The 23254-nt window shown below is 41.0% G+C and overlaps 3 protein-coding genes across 3 annotated transcripts; 2 read left to right on the forward strand and 1 right to left on the reverse strand.

Annotated features, from left to right (window-relative positions):
- The first annotated feature begins 343 nt into the window (after window positions 1-343).
- Window positions 344-9358, forward strand: pif1 (PIF1 5'-to-3' DNA helicase homolog (S. cerevisiae)). Its single transcript, XM_085390113.1, has 13 exons — window positions 344-433; window positions 662-1223; window positions 1390-1513; window positions 1668-1793; window positions 2572-2725; window positions 3332-3446; window positions 4563-4669; window positions 4883-5022; window positions 5602-5708; window positions 5825-5912; window positions 6056-6201; window positions 8636-8827; window positions 9109-9358. The coding sequence occupies exons 2-13, from the start codon at window positions 672-674 to the stop codon at window positions 9154-9156; spliced, it is 1899 nt and encodes a 632-aa protein (XP_085246239.1). The 5' UTR covers window positions 344-433; window positions 662-671; the 3' UTR covers window positions 9157-9358.
- A 449-nt stretch (window positions 9359-9807) lies between these two features.
- On the reverse strand, window positions 9808-12550 carry LOC146648362 (cytochrome b-c1 complex subunit 6, mitochondrial-like). The gene is made up of 4 exons (XM_085390101.1): window positions 12404-12550; window positions 11971-12027; window positions 10256-10417; window positions 9808-10180 (listed from the first exon to the last, which is right to left on the reverse strand). Exons 1-4 carry the CDS (start codon window positions 12449-12451, stop codon window positions 10148-10150), a joined length of 300 nt encoding a protein of 99 aa, XP_085246227.1. The 5' UTR covers window positions 12452-12550; the 3' UTR covers window positions 9808-10147.
- A 139-nt stretch (window positions 12551-12689) lies between these two features.
- nsun4 (NOP2/Sun RNA methyltransferase 4) lies at window positions 12690-20644 on the forward strand. The gene is made up of 8 exons (XM_085389919.1): window positions 12690-12828; window positions 14044-14263; window positions 16128-16275; window positions 16363-16517; window positions 16644-16804; window positions 16923-17047; window positions 17203-17335; window positions 17472-20644. Exons 1-8 carry the CDS (start codon window positions 12736-12738, stop codon window positions 17613-17615), a joined length of 1179 nt encoding a protein of 392 aa, XP_085246045.1. The 5' UTR covers window positions 12690-12735; the 3' UTR covers window positions 17616-20644.
- Window positions 20645-23254: the final 2610 nt, after the last annotated feature.

The raw sequence follows: 23254 nt of genomic DNA on the forward strand, positions 1-23254 counted from the left end.
CAAAGTAAAAGACAAAGAAATAAGTAAGAAAAAAGTTGAAGAAAAAAAGGAGGAACAACTGGTTGACGCATGCGCACTTAAGGTAGACTACAAATGCTTCCGAAGGACTCACAAACAATCTGTTAAATGTGTTTTCTGTTAAATTTGAAGTGAGAATAGCTGCTTTGTTGAGATCTCACCGGACTGATTTGTCTGCCTTCATTGTAATTTCCGGATAGCCATGTGTATTTCACTCAAAAGTCAACGTCACGACAACGGGCTCACTGATTGGTCGCAGGAAGCAAGGGGGCGTCATTTGTCATCTCCCATTGGTTGTAATGTTAAATCTCCTCTCTCTGATTGGCCGGGAGCATCGCTTTGCTATTGGCTGATCTCACGCACCGACAATTTGAAAATCGGCGTTCAGAAGTGCAGGAGCAGCTGACACACAAAGGTTAGCACAAATGTATTTTAAAACAGTGTTAAGAGGTTGATTTTAAACCCGGATCGCATATTTAGCTTTGTTGTTTGTTTAGGTTGAGTAGTACAAGCACGGCTGCTTTTGAATTCAGACTTTCTTAAACCATAGTAGCGTTTCCTCTTTGTAAGATTCATGCACTCTGGCAGCTACAGTGTTATTAGTTTTACTGTTAATTCATGTTAAGTATGTTTTTGTGCTCAGAGTCGCTGTGATGTTATCGGGAGAGGACGGCGCACAGCTTCAGTGCACTGTGACGGTGGAGCAGCTCAACAGCTCGGGACAGGCCACCCGGAGGAAGGTCATCCGCAAAGCCTCAGTAATTCTGGGCCGGAATGAGTACCAGGAGATCATCCTGCGAGTCCACGACGGCAAAGTGCCCCAAAGCTACCATCTGAAAGAGTTCAAACTTTTCACCAAGTTTGCCAGAGATGGGAAGTGCACTGTGAAACTGGTCCCTGAAAACATCCAGGTCCTCATGTCAAACTGTCCAACTGACCAGCTTAGCCTCTTTCTCAAAACCCTGAGCATCAAACACCAGGCCTGGCAGGGCAGCAAGCCTCTGAGCAACCGAGAGAAGCTCAAGGCCGGCCTGCCCCGCAGCTTCGAGGCCATCAGCCCCCTGCAGCAAAAAGACATCCAGAAAGTCAAGGAGCTGAGAAGCAAAGTGGCTCCTAACGGACTGACGGACCGCAGTAATAGGATGACCGCTGCAGGTACAGGACAGCAGGTCAAACGCTCCAGGAGTGACTGTAACTTCAGCCCAGTGAGTTGTACACACAGCACTCTCTCCCATTTGCATTCAGGTTGCGTCACAGCAAACTGCAGGACTGTTTCCCACAGGAGACACTGGTGTCCTGAACACATTCTCTCTGTTCACACTGTGGGTTACACTTAAACAAAGATGACAGCAGATATTGTCATTGTTCCAGGTAAAGGCCAACCCGAGTAAGAAGCCAATCCTCTCCTTACCATCACGCAAGCTTAACAAAGAGCAGGCTGCTGTTCTCAGTGCAGTGCTGAGTGGCAAGAATGTCTTTTTCACCGGAAGTGCAGGTAAAAAGTGCACAAAGATAAAGCTTCACAGTGATGACACTTGTTTTGTCTGACTGTTCTGCTAAATTACAGGCTGCATCTTGCTTATAAAATCCCTCTTGTGACATTTTCATCAACACAGCTTGGTGTAAATATTGCTCGGTTGTGTTTTCAGGTACAGGGAAGTCCTTCTTGCTCAAGAGAATCATGGGATCTCTTCCACCAAAGAGCACTTTTGCCACAGCCAGCACGGGAGTGGCTGCGTGTCACATCGGAGGAACAACGTTACACAACTTTGCTGGTCAGTCAATTATCTGAAGTGTGTTAATATAATCACTGTGACTATCTGGAGCTCAATTTATTTCCCACAGCATCAACAAGATGACACAAATAATTGGTCAATTTACAGGTATCATTTTTTTAAAGCTTGTTCTAAAACTGAAATGGGAAAATTGGTTATAAGCACAAACATAATTATTCTGCTGATCCTTTTCTTGGAGTCAACTGTTAGAGCAGCTCCTTTTCTAATCAGAAGGTCTGAAGATCCTTGGCTCCCCAGCCTGCATGTATTAAATTGTGAATACATCAAGATGCTGAACCTTGATTTGCTTCCATTGGAGTGTGAGGTTAAGTGCTTAGCCTTAAGCAAACAAAAAAGCACTCAGATTAATGTGCGTGTGGCAAGAACACACTTTGAATGCTCAAATTGGATAGAAAATGTAGAAAAACTTTATATAAGTACAGACTGCTTAAAATTACAGGTTTTAGTGGATATAGCTGATAAATATGGATAATCGTTTTAGCTGTCCTTATAATTGGCCCCTTCTTTGTTTCTTTACTCAGTTAATTAAAACCACATCCTTGGACTCATTTCAATGTCTGCTTGATGCCCCGTTTCACTTTATGAATCTTTAAATCTTTGAGGCGGGCTCCTCGGATATCTTTTCACTTTTTAACAGACCTTTTTAATTAAATCTTAATATACAGTAGGATGTGAGCTGAGTATTTGCAAGGGTGTTAATCATTTTTGTTCTTCCTGGCTATCTTCTTTCCATTCTCTGAATCGTTGCTCTTTCCAGGTATTGGCTCAGGCTCTGCCCCAGTGGAGCAGTGCATCGAGCTGGCTCAGAGGCCCGGGGTGCTCCAGCACTGGACTAGCTGTCGACACCTTATCATTGATGAGATTTCCATGGTGGAGGCTCAGTTCTTTGACAAGCTCGAGGCAGTAGCTAGGTGAGGATGGTGATTCAAAGATGGGCTCCTGGACTGAGATCGAAAATGACTTTGTAATGTTAATTTATTCCAAAATGTAAATGTACATACTAGCATAGTCCATAGCAAGTGTTTGCTTAAAGTTTGGTTTTGTTAGAGCTGAAGTCAAGAAGATCTTTTATTTTGTTAAATATTATTTTACTTCTTTATTTTGATGGCAGTAACAAGTCAGTTTAAATTAGATCTGCAGTATTGTAAAAATTGCCTTAAAACAACGCACACATGTGGACCAAGAATTAAATACACTAAGAAAATCTCTGAAAAGAGAAATTTAAAGCAGTTCTATCTAAACAAACCACAAGGCTTGTGAAACAATGTTCTTTGGACAGATGAGACTAAAGTGGAGATGTTTGCTCATAACACACAGCACCACACAAACACAGCATGTCAGCACAAACACATCATAAAAACTGGTGGTGTGCTGATTTGAGCTTGGTTTGGAGCCACAGGACGTGGACACTCTGGTGTCACTGATTCTACCACAAACTCCTCTCTGAGTCGAAGTATTCTAGAGTCAAATTTGTCTGACAGACAAATGCTTGGCTAAAACTCTTTGAAATCTTGCAGGTCAGTGAGGAGGTCTACCGAGCCATTTGGAGGGATCCAGCTGATCGTTTGTGGTGACTTTCTTCAGCTGCCTCCAGTTTCTAAGGGAAAAGAAAAAGCCAGCTTCTGTTTTCAGGTCAGATCATAGTGGAGCCTCTTAGAAGTTGAGGTAACGCTTTATAATACAGCTTGTAACTAAGGGTCTAACTTCCCACTTTTTAAAATTTTAAATGACAATGTAAAAATATTTACCTACAAATAAAACAAAGACGTAGGTACACTAGAATACGGCGGTAACAAGTCAGGAAAAAGCATTATTAATTATCATGCAAGTAAATTTAAGTGTGCTTAAATAATTGGACGTAATGTGCAAGTACTTTTGAAGTGTTGCATAACTTTGGGTGTTTTATAGAAAAGGAAACCCATATTACTCTGTTATTCATTTTAAGTAATTTTAAATGGTGCCCAACTTCCAGGTATTTTACAGGATAAGAGACGGTCTTTTCCTGTACACTCGATTTGAAAGTTATGTTTGAACAGTGACTGTGAAAGGAAACATACGCTTGCAAATTTTGATGGTATTTACTTTTTTTTCTTGTAAGTTGCTAATGGAAAATGGCCCATATTGCATTTAATTTGCTAAAATAAAAGGACATTTCAATAATAGAACATCCATTATGCACGTCCACATATGTGATGTAAAAAGGTGAGACTGATCCACTCCATGCTACGCCCGTGTCCTGAAAAGTACAGCGTATTTGTGATGCACTATAAGGAAATATTGTTGGTTTTTTTTCTGCAAAATTATCATAAAATTGCCATAACTTAAATTTTCTTAGAGTACAGGTTGCTGTAAAAGTCTAACCCCCTTACGCGCTTATTCTAGTATTTGTATGTAAATAAACTTGCATTGTAATTTCAAATAAAATAGTGAAAATCCATTTAATTACAGAGTGATTAGGCCCTTAGTTCCAGGCCTATTATTTAAAGTAAAAGAAGTTTGGAAAGAAACTGGCTTACTTAGAAGAGCAATTTTTAAAAGATGACAATATCATATTTAATGCATTTATTTGTGTAAACTAGATGTTAAGGCTGTGATTTCTATGCATTGTTAAGCATTTACTTTTCTGGTGCTGAGAGACTGCACTGAGTCGTTGCATTTTTCAACACGTCTATTCTGTTCTGCGTATTTCCTCGAGAGCATTAATGCATTTTTGGGGAAGATGAACTTTTCCACTTTCTGACCCTTCAGGCCAGGAGTTGGCGTAAGGTGATCCAGATCAATATGGAGTTAACGGAAGTGCGGAGGCAAACAGACCAGAGCTTCATCTCCCTCCTGCAGGCAGTGAGGGTGGGGAGGTAACCCTGTTTCATTATCACATTTTGTTTTGTTCAACTAATGCAATCTCACCTGAAATTGTATTACACCATGTTGTTTCCACTTATGTACGTATGTTATAAATGTCCTCGAGGCTGTTAAGGTTTTTGAATTGGTCTGATTGGGCAGGAAAAGTTTTAAAGGAAGGTTGTGGTTTGTTTGTTTGTTTTTTTTTGTCAATTAACACAATTCAGGGTGACGGAGGAAGTCACAGCCAAGCTGATCAAAAGTGCCAACCATCAGATTGAAAGGGACGGTATCCTAGCGACCAGGCTGTGCACACACAAAGATGATGTGGATCTCACCAACGAGAACAAACTCCAGCAATTACCAGGTCTGAATTCTTCTGATTGCCCCGCCCACAAAAAAAAGAAACACGTGTTACTTTGTTTGGTTTGGATCCAATTGAAAATGGACAACCTTGTTATAATCCATTTCCTCTCAAGAGTGTGGTCTGTCCTGCCTGGCAATTTGAGAAATGTTTTATTTATTTATTTTCCAAACTGTTTCATTAACTGGCATAGACATTTGTGATCGTCTGAACAAAAAACCATAACTTTGTGAAAAGCTCAACTCTGACTCTTTTTCCTGCTGTTTCTATACATTCAAGTTGTGTTTACATGTTTCTGCCTCCCCAAATGCCCAGTTTCACCCAAGATGAACCCCAAACAGGTGCTTTCAGTCTCAACAAGGTGCTGATTTTGTCATTTCCTGTAGTGGTGTACCAGTATTTTCATGGACACAACTATTCAGGAAACTTTGGAGTGTATTTGGCCGACAGTAGCAACAGATTTTTATATGTATGTTTAAGGTCTTCCCTTTCATTTCCCCCATCACATTTACTGTCTGTTTACACATTCCTTTAAGAAGTACCACTAGTTTTCAGTTGAATTAATCTCTCACTGCTCCTTAGGGTCAGCGCGTCTGTTTGAGGCACTAGACAGCGACCCAGTGCTGGTCAACACTATAGATGCTCACAGTCCTGTCGGCAGGCTGATCCAACTCAAAGTGGGAGCTCAGGTGTGTGTGCACGTACGTGTGTGTGTGTGTGTGTGTGTGTGTGTTCCCAGAGAAACCATTTTATTTTACACAAACCCTTTTTAACACCTGCTTTACTGCTTGCTTTTATTTTTAAGGTCATGCTAACAAAGAACTTGGATGTTGCTCGAGGTCTGGTGAATGGAGCACGAGGTGTCGTGGTTGATTTTGAGTCTGGAAAACATGGTCCGTACCTAGCTGTGAAAATATATTTGTTAAAAATCCTACGGAAGCAATGGCAAGACAGGATTGCATATTAGTTTGACTTTTTTAGGAAACACACTTGTCTACATCCTTGGCATCTTGTCCAATGCTGTTTGTTTCCACAGGACTCCCACGTGTGCGTTTCCTGTGCGGCGTCACAGAGGTGCTGAAGCCAGAGCGCTGGGTGTTTAAGTCCGGTGGTGGGATCCACCTGAGCCGACAGCAGCTGCCACTCAAATTGGCCTGGGCCATCTCCATCCACAAGAGCCAGGTCAGTAAACATTCGGTGCTCACTTCCCGATGATGACCTTATATTTTCTTTGTAGAGCACGTTGTTTGGTGTTGCCATGGGACACCAGTGTTTTATGTGCGTTTGTCTTTGATAAACTGTTTACATGATTATTTAAAAAGTTAAAATTAAAAAATGAAAAATTAGTTCAAAACTGTGAAGCACGGTGGTGCACTGTTGCCTCACAGCAACAAAACAAACAACAAAAAAATGGCATGATTAGGTCTAATTCCAGCATCATATTATTCACTTTGCCTCCTGGTTAACATGAGAGTGAGAGGAAGACAGAAGGCAATTTCAGAGGTGCAGATGGTGCTCATTTTTGTATTTTTCTTTTTAAAAAGAAAGCTTGAGTATGTTTATATTTGGATTGTCTTGCATGCCAAATTATGTTCAATGGTCCACCGCCTTGCAACAGCTATAAAATGGATTGTATTGAAATGTTGTACAAGCAGAGCCTGTTAGTTGCCTTAAACTCTTTGGACATGTTTGCACTTGTTACTGGAAACATATTTCTCTCCTTTTGTAACTATAAAAATATTGTTTTAAACTTGATCTAGTCACATGGTTTGCAGATGGTGAACATTATACCTGCTAAACATCTTTTTCTCTCTGTCACCAACTTTGAAAAGCTGCACTTTGTCAGTGTTCAGTGTAATAAATTAAAAATGTGGGATAAAAAATTAGAAAAAGGAATATATGGAATATAATGAATATTTAATTTACTCTATGTTCCACTACATGGAAATATTTGCCATCCAATATATTTATTGCTTTTATCTTTATTAGTTTGGACCAGTTACAAAAATGGAACAGTGGTGGCTATGCAGTAAAAACTACATAACCTAATCGCTACAATTGCTGACTTTATTTAAAAAAATAAAATAAAATAAAATAATTCACATTGTGATCAATTTAAAAATCAGTTAATCGCAGATTCCTGTTTGTCACTATGAGCGAAGTACAGAGTTCCTCTGTTTAACATGTTCTGAATGTTCAGCTTGATTTCAAAGGCTTTTTATTGTCTATAGCTGACATTAGCAAACATATTGTAAAAGTAACAAGTTGTTTTGGCTTGTTGGACACACCACTAATTTAGTTTTCTTTTCACATCTTAAAATATACCAGAATAATATCTTTATAAATGTAAGATTTTTTTGATTTTTTTTAAATTTATTTATTTTTAATTATCTCTTCATTTTCTGAGATTTTAACACAAATTTACTTGACTGGCTCTCTGTTAAAGAGTTGGCCAGACCAGGGTCTGTCCTCTTCCTCTCTCTTGTTTTCTCCCTTCCTCACTGTTCTAATGCCACCTAGAAAGCACAAAAACAACAATATCACATAGAAAGTCCCACTGGCCATTTTAAATCTTATAATGATCGTATAACAGGCAGGGAAAACTAAGTGCAACAATTCAATTTGAAGGAAAATTGCTATAGAGGCCCAATCTAACCACAAGCTGTAACTCAACAATTGGCAATCTTCCGCTCTGCTGCACCAACACACTCAATATCCTAACCTCCATCTGAGAATCTAGCTAAAGGTAAAAGGGTCATCTCTGGATAATTGGGTTAATTGGTAATGACCAATGAGTGCAAAGGGGTGATCTACAGCAGACATGTCAGGGCACAAGGATGTAAAAATTAGATTCCATACCAATGTCCTCATAGTGTGACCTGAATAAATTATAATTTCAGGTTGGAGGTGTATACGCTGGTCAGGTGAATCTGAAAGTTGATGCTCCTGGCCTGTCACAAATCTTATACTGTAGACTAAACAATTACCCTTTGTTTGTTTCCCTCCAGCTAACAAAAAGCTGGGATCTTGTAAAATTTAAAAATGCAATGATTTTATTCACAACAAAACAAAAATACACATCAGATGTTTAAACTGAGACATTTTACCATGTCCTGAAAAATATTAGCTCGTGATGAATTTGATGGGGGCGGCAAATGTCTCAAAAAATGGGGGCGACAAAGGCTGGAAAAGTGGTATTAAAAAGAAACAGCTGGATGAACATCAGGTCAGAAACATTATTGGGTTTTAAAAGAACAATAATAATAATAATAATTTTCTCCAAAGTCCAGCAGCTGGTTTTCTCAGTGTTTAGATGTTTATGGACTGTTGCTAAAAGAAGAGTGGACGCTACACCCTGTCCCAACTTTTTTGTTTTAAGAGCTGTTGCTGCCATTAGATTCAAAATGAGCGAATGTTTTCTTTAAATGGTACATTGTGTTTTTATTTGCAATTTAAGCAGCAACATAACAATTTTCTAATTGGGGTTTGTAGTTGAATCCTAGAATCGAGTAGTCAGCTTTTTGGGTTTTTCAAACACTGGACTTCCATCAGTACATGTTGTTTTTATGTAACAATGATGGTTATCATGTTATGGTTTTATGCTTTTGTTTTGAAGGGAATGACGCTGGACTGTGTGGAAATATCTTTGGCTCGTGTGTTTGAGAGTGGCCAGGCTTACGTGGCCCTGTCTCGGGCTCGGAGCCTCGAGGGTCTAAGGGTCATGGACTTTGACCCCCGCGTGGTCCGGGCAGACCCAGAAGTCCTCCTCTTCTACAGAAAACTGAGGAAGGAAAGGTTGCTCATGCAGGTGAGGGCAAATATTACCTCAGCCTGTAGAAAATGTTTATTCGTATCTCACATTTTCATTTTTTTTTTTTTTCAGTTTCTCATTTTCATTTTTATATAGTTCAATGTTAAGTTTATGTTAAGCAGAACAAAATGAGACCAAATCTCTCAGGTAATATTTTGGAAAGCTCCTTTTTCCCTAGAGTTGGTGAGATGGATCAAACTACACTGGAGTGCTGTGGATGAAAAACTTCATTCACCAGCTGTACTTATGATCTTCTTTGTCCTCATTTTTCTCTGCAGGCCTCCATGGATGATTTTGTTAGCAACAATAAAGAAAATGCATGGTGAGGCTGGCTCTAAATCCACTCTAATGATATGCACTATGTGCATGAGCTATTGAGCTATTTCACCATTTAACCTTATTTTCTTGAGACTTCAATCTCTACTTGGAGTCACACTGCCACCATCTGCTCATCACTATACTTTTTTTTTTTTCCCAGAGGTTATTTTTTTAAATTATTTTTTTACATGTATTCAAATAAAATTTTAGCCAAATTATTTGTGTGACGTTTTTTATCAGTCCTTAATATTTAAGGGAGGAAAAACACTCAAACAATGACGCTCCTTGGCTTTAGAGGTCTCGGGGAGAAAATAAAATCTATAGCTGCCTTTAGTCACCGAGTGGCAGCATCCACTCCTAACATTCTCCCACCCGTTTGGGATGATGTAAGGGAATTAACCGTGTCTGTGTTAAAGCTGTGGGGAGAGAAAAAATGCTCTGATCTAATTAACTTTACCTCAACTGCTTTTCAAAAATTGCAAACGTGGGACAAGTGTTCCAGTGCATGCGCCATTAAATAGAAATGCCAGAGACCAATTTTGTGTCATCGTAAACATCAGTGAGACCATTTAGCGTTAGTGGCTGGATAAAACTAAACCATCAGTCATGGAGTCCTCCCGAGAACGCAGATGCTCTGAAAAGAAGCAGCTCAGACTAAGTGGAATCCAAAGACAACCTTTATTTTCTGGTCAGCAGAGTGAAGTCATGACCAAACCTGAGCCGGTTTCCATTACTGTAGCAGCATACTTGCTCCAACATTCCACCTCATCACATTTTCATTACAGCCAATCCCTTCTTGACACAAATTTTTAAAGTGTATGCTCCAATATGTTATTAGTGACTCTTGATGTCGATACTGCTATCAGCTATATTAGTATGCACTGCATACAAACAGGTGTCAGGAACGTAGTCAAAGGGAATTCAGGAGAACAACAACAGGCTTCATTTGTAGATTATTTTACATTATCAGAAATTATATCGGGTCTACTGGACGGGTTGTCATTTCACATTGTGGAACAGCTTGTGTGCGACCTGTAGAGACAGAAAGTGGCACAATGAGCATCTTCACTAGGAGAATAATCTTTCCTTTGTCTAGCGCACACTTACACAATGGTCCCGCGCATGCAGGAAGTCAAAGAGTTCTTCTGTACACTCCTCATCAGTGTTGGACCTTGAACTGACCCGGGTTTCACAGAGCTCCAGACGCTCCTTGTAGTGCACACAGTGTTCAGTCTCCTCACACTTGGCTCTTATCGCTTCTAGAGGATCCTAAAAAGAAAGGAAGCCATGCTAATCATCAGGAAAATGATGGCAAAAACTCTGGTAGGAAAACAACTCTCAAACCATGAAGGTGATTTTATAATGAAGTTAGAGGTTTAATAAGCCAGGCTTTCTGTGTGCTCAAAATGGGGCGTTTTATTCAATTCAATTTTATTTATATAGCGCCAAATCACAACAACAGTTGCTTCAAGGCGCTTCATATTGTAAGGTAGACCTACAATAAATACATACAGAGAAAAACCCAACAATCATATGACCCCCTATGAGCAAGCACTTTAGCAACAGTGGGAAGGAAAAACTCCCTTTTAACAGGAAGAAACCTCCGGCAGAACCAGGGTCAGGGAGGGGCGGCCATCTGCTGCGACCGGTTGGGGTGAGAGAAGGAAGACAGGATAAAGACATGCTGTGGAAGCATCATATTACTCAAAATGATCCCTACGAGTGCCCTTTGGAGTGCTGTTTATTATTTCTGTAGAAAAATGTTAATCAAGTGATTTACTCTACCGAGCAATAAAACAAACCTTTTAAGCTAATTATTTTAACACTTGGGTGCTCTCAGTGCTGCCGTTTATCTCTAACATCATGGCTGCGCTCAGAAATTTTAAACTGGATCCATTTAAACATTGAAGGTTACTGTCCCACAGCCTAATGTGGAAACTGCATTATTATTTTAGCAGATCAAAGTGAAATTAATTTGAATGATTGAACAGGTATTCTGCTGTCCGTTCTGTTTTCTAGTAGGTGCAATACTAGCAGTACAAAAGAGACTTAATAGCAGATTAAAACAAAATATAAAACATTTATACATGTTTTTCATCACCAAATGAATACACGCACATGAGTCAGTGAAAATACTTCCAACTGATTTTAACTCACAACTCTGAAGATCACCTCCAGACTAGGTTATATGTTTTCAGCGTAAGTTACCAGGTACACAGAGAGCTGATTTCCTAAAATATAAAACTCTGATGTTAAGCTTGAGATCCGTCACTAAGCCACTAAACTTACCTTGTTGTGCACCACTATGCTCATTCCTAGCTCTTCCAGTAAATATTTTAAGACCTATACTATATCTAGTGATGTAAAAATCTGGTATTTTGATACATTTCTTTTCCTTTCAAACACAGAAAACAAACTGATTTCTCCAATATCCATTACTGGCATTTTGTTTTCTTTAATCAACTTATTTACACTGTTCAGATCAGCTGGTTATTGGGTTTGTTGTGCATCAAACAAGTTTTGCAAGCAGGGAAGCTGCAGAGTGCCCTCTGGCGGACAAAATATTCATCAACACTTATACCATAGAAGAAGGGTGTTTCTTTTGTTTGTCTTTTTTAAATATATAATTCGTTATATAGAAATGCTGATACCAATACACAGACACATAGGTAATATCGGCTGATAATACTGGCCCGCCGATAAATCAGTCAGACTTTAACCCATCCGGTATGAGGGTTTTTTCAACCTTTCGTCCTACATAAAAAGCTGTTTGTGACCAGAATACATGTTGTTATAATAAGTATTAATAAATAAACAATTACCACCAACTCTTCCTCCTCTTCTTCCTCCTCCTCCTCCTCAGCAGGGGCATCTTCCTCCTATTCAGAGACATTTATATCAATGTTTTAAAATCCAGTTACAACCCAGCACAGCTTACAGATTTATAGGGCTTTTTTTAAGTTTTGTGTACATTTTTATTAATTACGTTAAAGAATGTCCAGATATTGTAATCACCTAATAAAACTGTGCCGTATGAAACGCACTGAATCAGTCACAGTTAAAATAAGCAGTCTCTCAGGGTAACACCGTCAGCTGCCAGCCTCGTTTAATGGCGATAATTATATTAAAGGGTCTTAAAAGAGCTGACAGTAAACTCGCAGGTTACACCGCTAAACTGAGCAGCAGATTTGGGTAACTTCGTCAAACACATACACAGACCAGTCTATAAAGACACAATACGATATTTTTCGGTACCTCATCGTCGGGGTCCCCGTGTGTGAGCATTTTTTTCTCGAAAACCATGGTTATGTCTGACAATTTTACAAAATAAAACTCAGAAAGCTGAAACTCCTCGGTTTCACTACTTCTGTTCGAGGACGCGAGGTCGGTCACACGCCGGAAACTACTAGAAGGATAACCGGATAACGTTTCCTATTGGTTGACTGAAATTATTGATGTCCATGTGAACCAATAACAGATCTCCATTTTGTATAAGGCCCTACCCCATTCAAATATTCAATGCGTGCGGAACCATTGTTTAACTGTCAGCGCAAAGTCGGACGAAAAAAAAGCAGGGGCACGGCAAGATGGCGCTGCTCTGGGACACCAGCCTGCTGTTAAGAAAAGTTAAAGATTTAAGATGTTTGACACCCAGACGACACCGAGTGAAAGAGAAATGGGTACGTGCTCAACATTAATAATGCCAGACAGTATTTGCATTTAGATCTCGTGTGGCTGCTAAACACAGTGAAAAAGAGAAAAAATGGTAAACTCTGTAACATATTGTATTAGTTAAATCGTTTCGTCTGTTACTGTTACTGTCTTGGAGCAACTGTAACCCACATCATTTCCTTAGGGATTAATGAAGTATTCTCACTCTGATTCTGATATAAGGTAAAGACAGAGGTTGTACAGGTCTAAATACCTTGAAAGTTAATATTTGCCTTGACCACATTTATTCTTCAGCACAGCAGGAACTCTCTTATTAGTGAGATTGAGATCCTAATCTTTATTCAAGCTTATTGTCATTTCTTTAAGTAATCTTCAGAAATAGTTATTCGGGCTTCTTGAAGGACATTCAGAGCTCATCTTTGGATGTTGGCTGCCTTTTGTTTTGTTATCTGTCAAGATGACCCCACACTGTTTCAGGAACGTCGAAATCCGGGCTCTGGGGAGGTCCAATCCATGACTGATAGTGTTTCACTTTGTGTTTTTGTATCCAGATTTACTTGTATTATCCTGTTGCCAGTCAGACACTTCCTAGATGTGTTGCAAAGTGGATTGAAATTTGACCATACATTTCTGTGTTTATAGTTTCATCCATTTTGACGAGATCCCCAACACCCAACATGACTTTCAGATGCTGTTCATATTGTAGATAGTTTGGGGGTTTTAGCCCCTTTTTTTCTCGATTCGTCTGGTTTCTTTGGTCAAATCAGTCCAAAAATGATGTTTTTTGTCTATCAAACTGTTTTATCTTTGGCATTTTTTTACATTCATTTTACATTCAATTAAAGAAATTGGAAGAGATGATGTGTTTTGTGACAGCCTGGTAGTAACAAAGTGCCTAAAGATACAATTTAAAACTGGTTCTTTGTTAAGTTGTTAAGTTGTTTGTTAAGACACAACCCTGGTTCATCATCATTTGTTCTGAAATGATTCATAGGTCAGTGTTGTGTGGCTTTACAAAAAGAAAACTTGCCTCTGAAAATGGTCAGGTACATATATTTGTACACAGATGTACATTATAGGTCTACTCTAATTTTACACGTATTAAAGCCAGCTTTCCACTCTCCTGGGCATTTAAATTTTATATTGAAATTGGCACAAAGAGAGCATTGATAAAAATGAATTAACATTTATATTAAATGTCCTCCTCCTTTGCTCTCTGACAGGCTGCTACACGTCCCAAGCTCCCACCCACCAGATTGGCCGTGCATCACTTTGACGCCACCTATAGCACTCAGCTGGGGCAGCTGTGGCCCTCAGTGCGACTCGCCATGCTGTCAGAGAGAAAATATGGAGCCCTGCTCAATAATTTCTCCCATAACGCTGCTCTGACAGAGCTCAAAGCTCAGGGATGCGTAGATTTCATCAGTGAAAGAGAGAAAGACGGTAAGTGCGCTAGCCTCAGTCACAGTTATGGTTATTGCTTATTACTGATGCAGGAAATGCTGTGCTGTGGCAATCTCTGATGCTCTGAAGAGTTCAGAAAATTTTATGAAGCTAGCGCTGGAGTGTGAATGATTTGATTTAAATTCATTCAATAGACTATTTACTAAAACATTTCACTGGGAAAAGTCAATATCTTAGTAATTAACACTATTAAAAACTCACTTACAGTGGGGCAAAAAAGTATTTAGTCAGCCACCGATTGTGCAAGTTCCCCCACCTAAAATGATGACAGAGGTCAGTAATTTGCACCAGAGGTACACTTCAACTGTGAGAGACAGAATGTGAAAAAAAAATCCATGAATCCACATGGTAGGATTTGTAAAGAATTTATTTGTAAATCAGGGTGGAAAATAAGTATTTGGTCAATAACAAAAATACAACTCATTACTTTGTAACATAACCTTTGTTGGCAATAACAGAGGTCAAACGTTTACTATAGGTCTTTACCAGGTTTGCACACACAGTAGCTGGTATTTTGGCCCATTCCTCCATGCAGATCTTCTCGAGAGCAGTGATGTTTTGGGGCTGTCGCCGAGCAACACGGACTTTCAACTCCCGCCACAGATTTTCTATGGGGTTGAGGTCTGGAGACTGGCTAGGCCACTCCAGGACTTTCAAATGCTTCTTACGGAGCCACTCCTTTGTTGCCCGGGCGGTGTGTTTTGGATCATTGTCATGTTGGAAGACCCAGCCTCGTTTCATCTTCAAAGTTCTCACTGATGGAAGGAGGTTTTGGCTCAAAATCTCACGATACATGGCCCCATTCATTCTGTCCTTAACACGGATCAGTCGTCCTGTCCCCTTGGCAGAAAAACAGCCCCATAGCATGATGTTTCCACCCCCATGCTTCACAGTAGGTATGGTGTTCTTGGGATGCAACTCAGTATTCTTCTTCCTCCAAACACGACGAGTTGAGTTTATACCAAAAAGTTCTACTTTGGTTTCATCTGACCACATGACATTCTCCCAATCCTCTGCTGTATCATCCATGTGCTCTCTGGCAAACTTCAGACGGGCCTGGACATGCACTGGCTTCAGCAGCGGAACACGTCTGGCACTGCGGGATTTGATTCCCTGCCGTTGTAGTGTGTTACTGATGGTGACCTTTGTTACTTTGGTCCCAGCTCTCTGCAGGTCATTCACCAGGTCCCCCCGTGTGGTTCTGGGATCTTTGCTCACCGTTCTCATGATCATTTTGACCCCACAGGATGAGATCTTGCGTGGAGCCCCAGATCGAGGGAGATTATCAGTGGTCTTGTATGTCTTCCATTTTCTGATGATTGCTCCCACAGTTGATTTTTTCACACCAAGCTGCTTGCCTATTGTAGATTCACTCTTCCCAGTCTGGTGCAGGTCTACAATACTTTTCCTGGTGTCCTTCGAAAGCTCTTTGGTCTTGGCCATGGCGAAGTTTGGAGTCTGACTGTTTGAGGCTGTGGACAGGTGTCTTTTATACAGATGATGAGTTCAAACAGGTGCCATTCATACAGGTAACGAGTGGGGGACAGAAAAGCTTCTTACAGAAGACGTTACAGGTCTGTGAGAGCCAGAGATTTTCCTTGTTTGAGGTGACCAAATACTTATTTTCCACCCTAATTTACGAATAAATTCTTTACAAATCCTACCATGTGAATTCATGGATTTTTTTTTTTCACATTCTGTCTCTCACAGTTGAAGTGTACCTCTGGTGCAAATTACTGACCTCTGCCATCATTTTAAGTGGGGGAACTTGCACAATCGGTGGCTGACTAAATACTTTTTTTCCCCACTGTATATCATCTATTGACTGGCATGTAATTTGCAGTTCCTTCTTGCTTGGAGGAAAAATCAGAGGAACCTAGTGATGTTTCCATGAAGAGCTCTGACGCTGATGGCGAGCAGCTATCTCTAAGCCCAAACATCAAGTGTTTAGTGTTTCCGAGAGGCGACGTGACACGATTCAAGCCTGCAAGGTGAGCAATATTTCCTATCCTGCTACTAACAACAGCATCTTCTAGCAGCGTGCAGTCTGATCCTCAGTTCTCTTTTCTCCTCTTCAGGCCAGACAAGAACGGCCTGTTGGGTTACTACCTGATGGACGCAGCATCTCTGCTGCCCTGTCTTGCACTGGATGTTCAAGAAGGTCACAGCGTGCTTGACCTCTGTGCTGCTCCAGGAGGCAAGACCCTGGCTTTGCTTCAGACCCAGGCCATCAGTAAGTCAAAGTACTTTTACCCTTTTTCAGTTTGTTTTTTGAATCGCCGGGCCAAAAGTCTTTATCACCTATGCTCTATTTGCTGTTCTGCTGTTAACCGTCCACCTGTTTGTGTTTACGTCAAAGGGTTTTTGTGCATAAATGACAGCTCAGTGTCTCGAACACTACGACTGAGGAAGGTCCTCCACAGCTATGTTCCTAAGCATTTTTTGACAAATGAGAACCTGCGCATCACCTCTTTCGATGGCACCAAATGGGGGGAAATTGAAAGCAACACTTTTGACAGAGTAAGCCAGTGCCACATTGTCACAGTCATCCTTTTCACGTTTTGCTCTTTGTCGTTATGTTTTTATTCAAAAACTTTGTTTTGTTCAGCCTTTCCTTTTTTTTTCCCTCTAAATTCAGGTCCTTGTTGACGTTCCCTGCACCACAGACAGACATTCACTCATGGAGGACGACAACAACATATTCAGTAAGAATCGGACTGGGGAGAGACGCAGGCTCCCGCAGCTACAGCTGGAGCTGCTGCTGTAAGTTTGGAGGAAATGTGAACAAAATGGGCTTTGAGGCTGTTAAAGTTTGCATGGTTTCATATAAATATGCGCACAATTAAGCAAAATAACAGCTGGTAGTGAGAACTTTTATTTAGATGTTATGTAAATCGAACCCTCTGTGTTTCCTGCAGAGCGGGAATCCAGGCTGCTTGTCCTGGTGGGGAGATCCTCTACTCCACCTGCACGCTCTCACAGAACCAGAACCTCAGTGTGGTTGAACAGGCTATCTACCAAGCTCGAGAGAAAGATGGCATCCATCTACAGGTTAGTGAGAGACTTTTTTTGTATCAATAAGAAACACGTCAAAGTTGTGGGAGATATAAAACGCACAGAAACTGAAATCAGACCTCGAATAACTGCCCATTTTTCTTTTATTTCCTCATATCTCGATCACATTCAGGTTGTGGATCTGAGGCCCCTGATGCGCATGTTCGGGAACACCTTTCACTTCGCTCCGGACCTCCACCTGGGCGAGATGGTCATCCCGCACCTAGCAGCTAACTTTGGACCCATTTACATGTGCAAGCTAAAGAGGCTGACGTAGGACGTGGACTCTTGCACAAGTTCGCCTGAGACTTTCAAATACTGAGCAACTCTGCTGCCAGATTTGGAGTCAGCTGGATTTGCAAACTGCTTCTGGTGGACCCGGGCTTTCATCATAACTGTTTTCCGGAGCTTTTTGAAGCCTTCTAAGCCAACCATGACTCTCAGAGACGTTTCTCCTTTTTCCTCTGTTTTCTCAGTCCTATATGATTACTAAGCCTTAACACTGGGTCACCTTTGCAGGCTACACAGCACATGTAAATAATATCAGTTTTAGATTGTGCAGGTAAAGCATGAGACAAACAGGAAAGAGATTTTTCCTCAGTGCAGAATTGGATCAGTCAATTCACCAGACACGAGGACAGGTGACTCTGAGCGCACAATATCCCATCCAAATCCTAACACTTTTTTTTTTTTGCAGCTTTCTAGTAGGGTCCTTATGCTTTAAAACTAGCTGCACGAGCTGATGAATGACCTCTTTTTAGTTTCAAAGGGATGTGAGGAGTACTTCCTAAAGTCTGGCCTGCACTGACACCCGTCCCTTCAGTGTCCTCATCATTCATGCTGGTCATCATGATTGATGCACTAAACTGCTGTTAAACGAATAATTAAACTGAACTTATTGACGATGTGGATGTTTAGGTTTTTATCAGTAAACCATTCAAATTAATGTAAGTTAAATTTACATTATCACTAGAAATCACCCGAGGGCACACTGTGCACCAGAGTGTTCTTTGCACAGATCTTTTCTACTGTGACATATTAAAGAGATGTGACACACAACCAGGATATGCATATGGCCGTGTGAGAAGAAGTCAAATAGTCATTCAATAAGTTGTTAGTCAGCACTTTACGTTCTTATCACATTTTGAGTGTGATTAAATGTTAATATTTAAGTGGTGCTCGTAAGTTACAGGCGATAGCTACAAGAAAACAATGGACAGAGGATTAAGATTACAATTAGGAAGGATGTGTCATTTTCTTTAAAGGTCTCCTCCACTCATATATAGCTATTTATGAGTTGCTGTTTAATTTTTGCCCTCTAGGTGTCAACAGTAGATCAAGATTACAAGTGTCCTGTATCTTCCTTGTCCACTAGAGGACACTGAGCGTTTATATGTGGAAATGCTACTGTAATTCCACTATGTGTGTTTGTCTTGCTGTACTTTGTCAGCTGCACAGGGATGATGTTTGTGGTTTGGGGAAAAAAACACAAATTTCCATCAGAATTACCTGCTCTCTTTAGCTCGGCAATGAAAATGGGCTTGTCTTGTTCTTTGCTTATTCATCAGGTTTGATGGCTTTGCCTAATAATGCGATATATGGCTGTGTGAGAGGAGGGCGTAATGAAAAGGCAGGTAATGACTTCTTTGACCATTTGGCTTCTCACATCTGAATCTGCGCAGCTTTCATTACTATAGCTGGATTGAGTCCGTTTTTGCATCGGCATCACTCAGAGGTGAAATGGTTCCTCTTATCACAGCCTAATGTGAGCGCAGAGGTGTCTCTTTTTCTTTTTTTTCCATCACACCGCCGATGACCCTTTATGTTGTCCTGGCCCAGGCAATGTAGCATGAAAAAAGGTGTGTGTCTCTGTGTGTGCGTGTTTCTTAACGAGTCCACCATCCACATCCCACTGTCATTAAGCTGCTCCGGAGCTGACTCCCATCCCCGTGCCGGGATGGACGTCAGCCATGCGGCTCCCAGATGAACATTAAAGAGGCAGCAGAGAGCTAAAATGGGACGACTCGCCCCGTTTTGCCCCTCCGCTTTTTTTTATTCCACAGATGAGTGCAGATAATTTTCTGTGCGATTGTGAGTGATTACTGTATTACTGCGGTAAAAGGGGGATGTATCGGGGAATGCAGGGGGAATTAATGACACATAAAAACTATTTTTGTATTGACTGCGTTCGTCCCCAGGGCCTCGAATGCCTCCTCGCATATCTTGTGATTACCTAAACGTATTGTAAATATGTGTTTCCTATGGGCTCCTACATAAATTTACATGTTTTAACACTCAGGAGACGGCAGACTGTTAGAGATGAGTTACTCTCTATTCTGCCTGTCTATAGACTCGACTGGCTGCCTGCTTCATTATTGAATTAGCCAATGAAGCGCTGTGCGTTTGTGTCCCTATGTGTAAGCCTGTGTTAGGGAGACATGCTGTGTATTAGAAAGATGAATATTATGGATTTAACTACACACCCACATGCTTCCGCTGTGTTTTCTAGTACAATTTTTGTTAATAAACCTGCAAAAACACTAATGGTTTGATGTTTTCACCTTGTGCCTCACGAGCTCGGAATGAATGTTAAAACTGAGCATCTACAGCAGGTTGTTTTAATAGTTAAATCGGTGTTTGTGCCGTCAGTGGTTCAAAGTAAACTTTAAGGTGTCTGTTTGGTAAAGACACACATGGAGGAATGTTGCAGGTTGTAGTAGTTAAGCTGCTCTTCCTGCTGTGGAGATTCCAGCCCAGAGGTGAAGTTCAGACTCGTGTCCCAGCTAGCAGCGGGGCAGAAGATCTCAGCAGTGGGGGTCTTTGTTGCAGATACATTAATGTAGACTTGAGCCCAGCAGGATGTGCTCTCTGCTGTTCTCAACCACAGAGTGCACAGAAATGCTATAGAGTGTGTGTGTGTGTGTGTGTGTGTGTGTGCGTTTTTCCTTCTTCATTTTCAGAGTGCAGCTGTTCGTCTCTTTACTGTTCAGCTCCACAGCTCGCTCATATTTACAGGCATCCAGTCGTCTATTTACATTTTATCAAAAGATCATTTGCACGTTGTGTTTTTTTGATGCTTGTGTGGAAATGTTAGAAACTTGAGAGAGGTGGAGACGGACTGAGAGCAGTTGACCTGCCTTTTTCTTTAATTTTCAGACTTTTCCACTTTGAATAATTTATAATTACTCAACGGTTACACTGGAACAGTAGATCTACAGCCACAGCAGTGAAGCAAACCTCACCAATAGACACAAGGTTTTATACACACTGAATGTACTTGTTTTATTTGTTTTCAATGTGGTAAATAAAGATACTTTTTAAAATAAATAATAAAAAGAATTTGTGGTGGATTTTCTACACACGTACAGGGGTCTGTTTTCAGTGACTATAACTACTGTGTTACCTGTTGAGTTTATCATGCAAAGGTTTTATCCATATCACAAGCCACTAATCTGTGACTTAAATATTTCACATGGACCTTACAGTTTGATCCAACAGGCCCATACCAACACCGTACCATTTAACGGTTTTCATAAAATGAGGTTCATATACTAGACGTGTTTTCACTGTGTAATCTAAGCATCCGTCGACAGACTCGATGCTCCGTGAAGTGGCTGGGAGAGCTCCCGTTTGGTTTAGTGACGCCCACATTGGAAATGCACCCCAAGGTTTAGACTGCAGCCATATTAAGAAGAGAGAGAATTGGGGTTTTCTTCTCTTTAAGAAGATTACCCAGGAAGGGGCGAGATGGCAGTCAGAGTGTTTAAGAGAAAAAGGGCAAGAAGAAAATGGAAGATGAAGTGGAACTAAAGGAGGGTGGCCCTGGATACACAGTTTAGCCACCTGTTGTCGGCCTCTTGATATCACTCTCTTCTTTGTTTCTCTGTCCACGTAACCCATTTCCCTCTGTTTATGTCTGTGAAAGGTGTTAGGGAAAGTGGCAACGATTGTTTCCACTTTTCGGCAGAAAATGTGAGTTAAATGACGAAGCCTTTTTTTTTTCCTGGGCAGCTGTGAGTCTGATTGTACTTGTGCTTCCCTCTCCCTTAAGTTCGTGCTGGTGGTTTCCAGGAGAGCTTTGATGTGTATCTGGGCAATGCACTATTAGAGGGATTTCCCCGGGTCTGACAGCTCAGAGAATATGCTGCGAAATGGCAATGCCACTGGGCTAAAAGAATGCTGGAAACAGGATTAGGATCATATTCTGGCAGACCCTGTCACCTACTCAATGGGCCGAGATTTCCAACACTGGCAGTTTTCATTCTCGCCATGGTTTAAACCTTTGAGAGAACCATGGAGAGGAGGGAGAAAAAGCACTGATTGAATGGTACACTGTGATTTTTGTGTGGGGGTCTTGCTCCGAGGGGCTGTGTGTGTGTGTGTGTGTGTGTGTGTGTGTGTGTGTGTGTGTGTGTGTGTGTGTGTGTGTGTGTGAGAAGCAGAAGCATATTTTCATGCTTTTTACAAACTAAAAGTTTGCAAGACTGGATGGATTTTTTTACAGATACACACACAGGACACACATCGCCATCACTTGCTTTAAGGAAAGTAAATGAGCATCTCTAACTGCCTACAAATAAGTGGCTATGGCCTCAGTGAAGCCCTGAGTGTTAGAGATGGAAGCGCCTGATCCAGCATCAAGGGCTCAACACACTTGACCCTGAAGCAGTACAATCAAGCAATCCCTGTTCAGCCCCCAGGGTGTGTGTGTGTTGGGGGAGGAATGGGTGTTAAGGGGGGGGGAGTGAACATTTGGAACAAGACTATTGTTATGTTCTCTGGTCCAAAGCCCCATGGGAGGAAATCCTGCCATGTACCTGGACAGATTCCTCCTCTGGATAACAAGGACATTCACTTTGGATGCAGACATATCAGTCACACATCAGCGTGCCCTTGGCCGAGGACACGCGCGTGTATGTGGTGTAATAAAACACAACAAGGTTTAGGGTGAGGTGTTACACCCACATTAACGCTGCTAATCTGGTGAGATCATTATCCCCGTCTGTCCAAATTTTGGGAAGCGGTCGTTCATAACTGCAGCCGAGGTGCATTAGTTATTTACACACACGTATACACACACACACTGAGAGGGACATATGTATATTCAAGGCTAATTCATTTAAGAGCAGAACAATGTCACATACAATACATGTAAAGTTTACTGTGAGAGGAGCAAGGGCGTGCTTTAGAGGATGTGGCAGAGATGCCCAGTTGCCCTGAGTGTGTGTGTGTGTGTGTGTGTGTGTGTGTGTGTGTGTGTGTGTGTGTGTGTGTGTGTGTGTGTGTGTGTGTGTGTGTGTGTGTGTGTGTGAGAGAGAGAGAGTACGGTTGGGTGGGGGTCTGCATTTTGACAAACCATGCTGTTAAAGATATAATAGCAGCATAATCACCGCCCCAGGCTGTCATTCTTCAGGATAATGGCCTGCTTATTCATTGGGGATGCCGTATGTCCCCACGCTGCTTTTTTTTTTTTTATTTCCCAGATATTTCAGATTACGTGTTTCTTTCGTTGCTCCTGTACCCTTTGTCTTGTTACAAATTCTCATGTATTTGTGTTTGTATTTTTAGTGTTCTTTAAATTTGACCTTCCCTCCGCTCTTTCATCGTCCCCGTGCCTTTTCTTTGCTTTGCTCGTTCTCTCTTCTCATCATCCATGTCTTCAGACTAAACTGATATATTAAATATGTACTTGCTTATATTAATTGCAGGACTTTGAGGTCCTTCACTCAGTCAGTTGGTTTTATGTTTTGCTTACCTGAAAAATGGTGTAACAATATTACAAATATAAAGCTTGATCATATGCTCGTCATATCTTTAACTTCATGCTGTTTAATGACTTTTTTTCAAGGTTTGTCCGTGAACACCCGTCCCGTCTAAATCTTCAGCAAAAATCAAGAAGTCTTCATTGTAAAGATC

The sequence above is a fragment of the Rhamphochromis longiceps genome, linkage group LG18 (assembly GCF_057381845.1).
Source record: "Rhamphochromis longiceps isolate RC_006_pf linkage group LG18, R_longiceps_female_GT1.1, whole genome shotgun sequence".
Lineage (NCBI taxonomy): Eukaryota > Metazoa > Chordata > Actinopteri > Cichliformes > Cichlidae > Rhamphochromis > Rhamphochromis longiceps.

Excerpts from the sequence above, each read along its gene's own strand:
- pif1 (XM_085390113.1), top strand. The coding sequence starts at position 672 with ATGTTATCGGGAGAGGACGGCGCACAGCTTCAGTGCACTGTGACGGTG. Across the intron at positions 1,224-1,389 it reads GTGACTGTAACTTCAGCCCA|GTAAAGGCCAACCCGAGTAA; the intron begins GTGAGTTGTACA and ends TCATTGTTCCAG. Across the intron at positions 5,709-5,824 it reads AACTCAAAGTGGGAGCTCAG|GTCATGCTAACAAAGAACTT; the intron begins GTGTGTGTGCAC and ends TTTATTTTTAAG.
- LOC146648362 (XM_085390101.1), bottom strand. The coding sequence starts at position 12,451 with ATGGTTTTCGAGAAAAAAATGCTCACACACGGGGACCCCGACGATGAG. Across the intron at positions 12,028-12,403 it reads ACGGGGACCCCGACGATGAG|GAGGAAGATGCCCCTGCTGA; the intron begins GTACCGAAAAAT and ends GTCTCTGAATAG. Across the intron at positions 10,181-10,255 it reads TGCATGCGCGGGACCATTGT|GTCGCACACAAGCTGTTCCA; the intron begins GTAAGTGTGCGC and ends CTGTCTCTACAG.
- nsun4 (XM_085389919.1), top strand. The coding sequence starts at position 12,736 with ATGGCGCTGCTCTGGGACACCAGCCTGCTGTTAAGAAAAGTTAAAGAT. Across the intron at positions 16,518-16,643 it reads GCTTCAGACCCAGGCCATCA|GGTTTTTGTGCATAAATGAC; the intron begins GTAAGTCAAAGT and ends TTTACGTCAAAG. Across the intron at positions 17,048-17,202 it reads CTACAGCTGGAGCTGCTGCT|AGCGGGAATCCAGGCTGCTT; the intron begins GTAAGTTTGGAG and ends TGTTTCCTGCAG.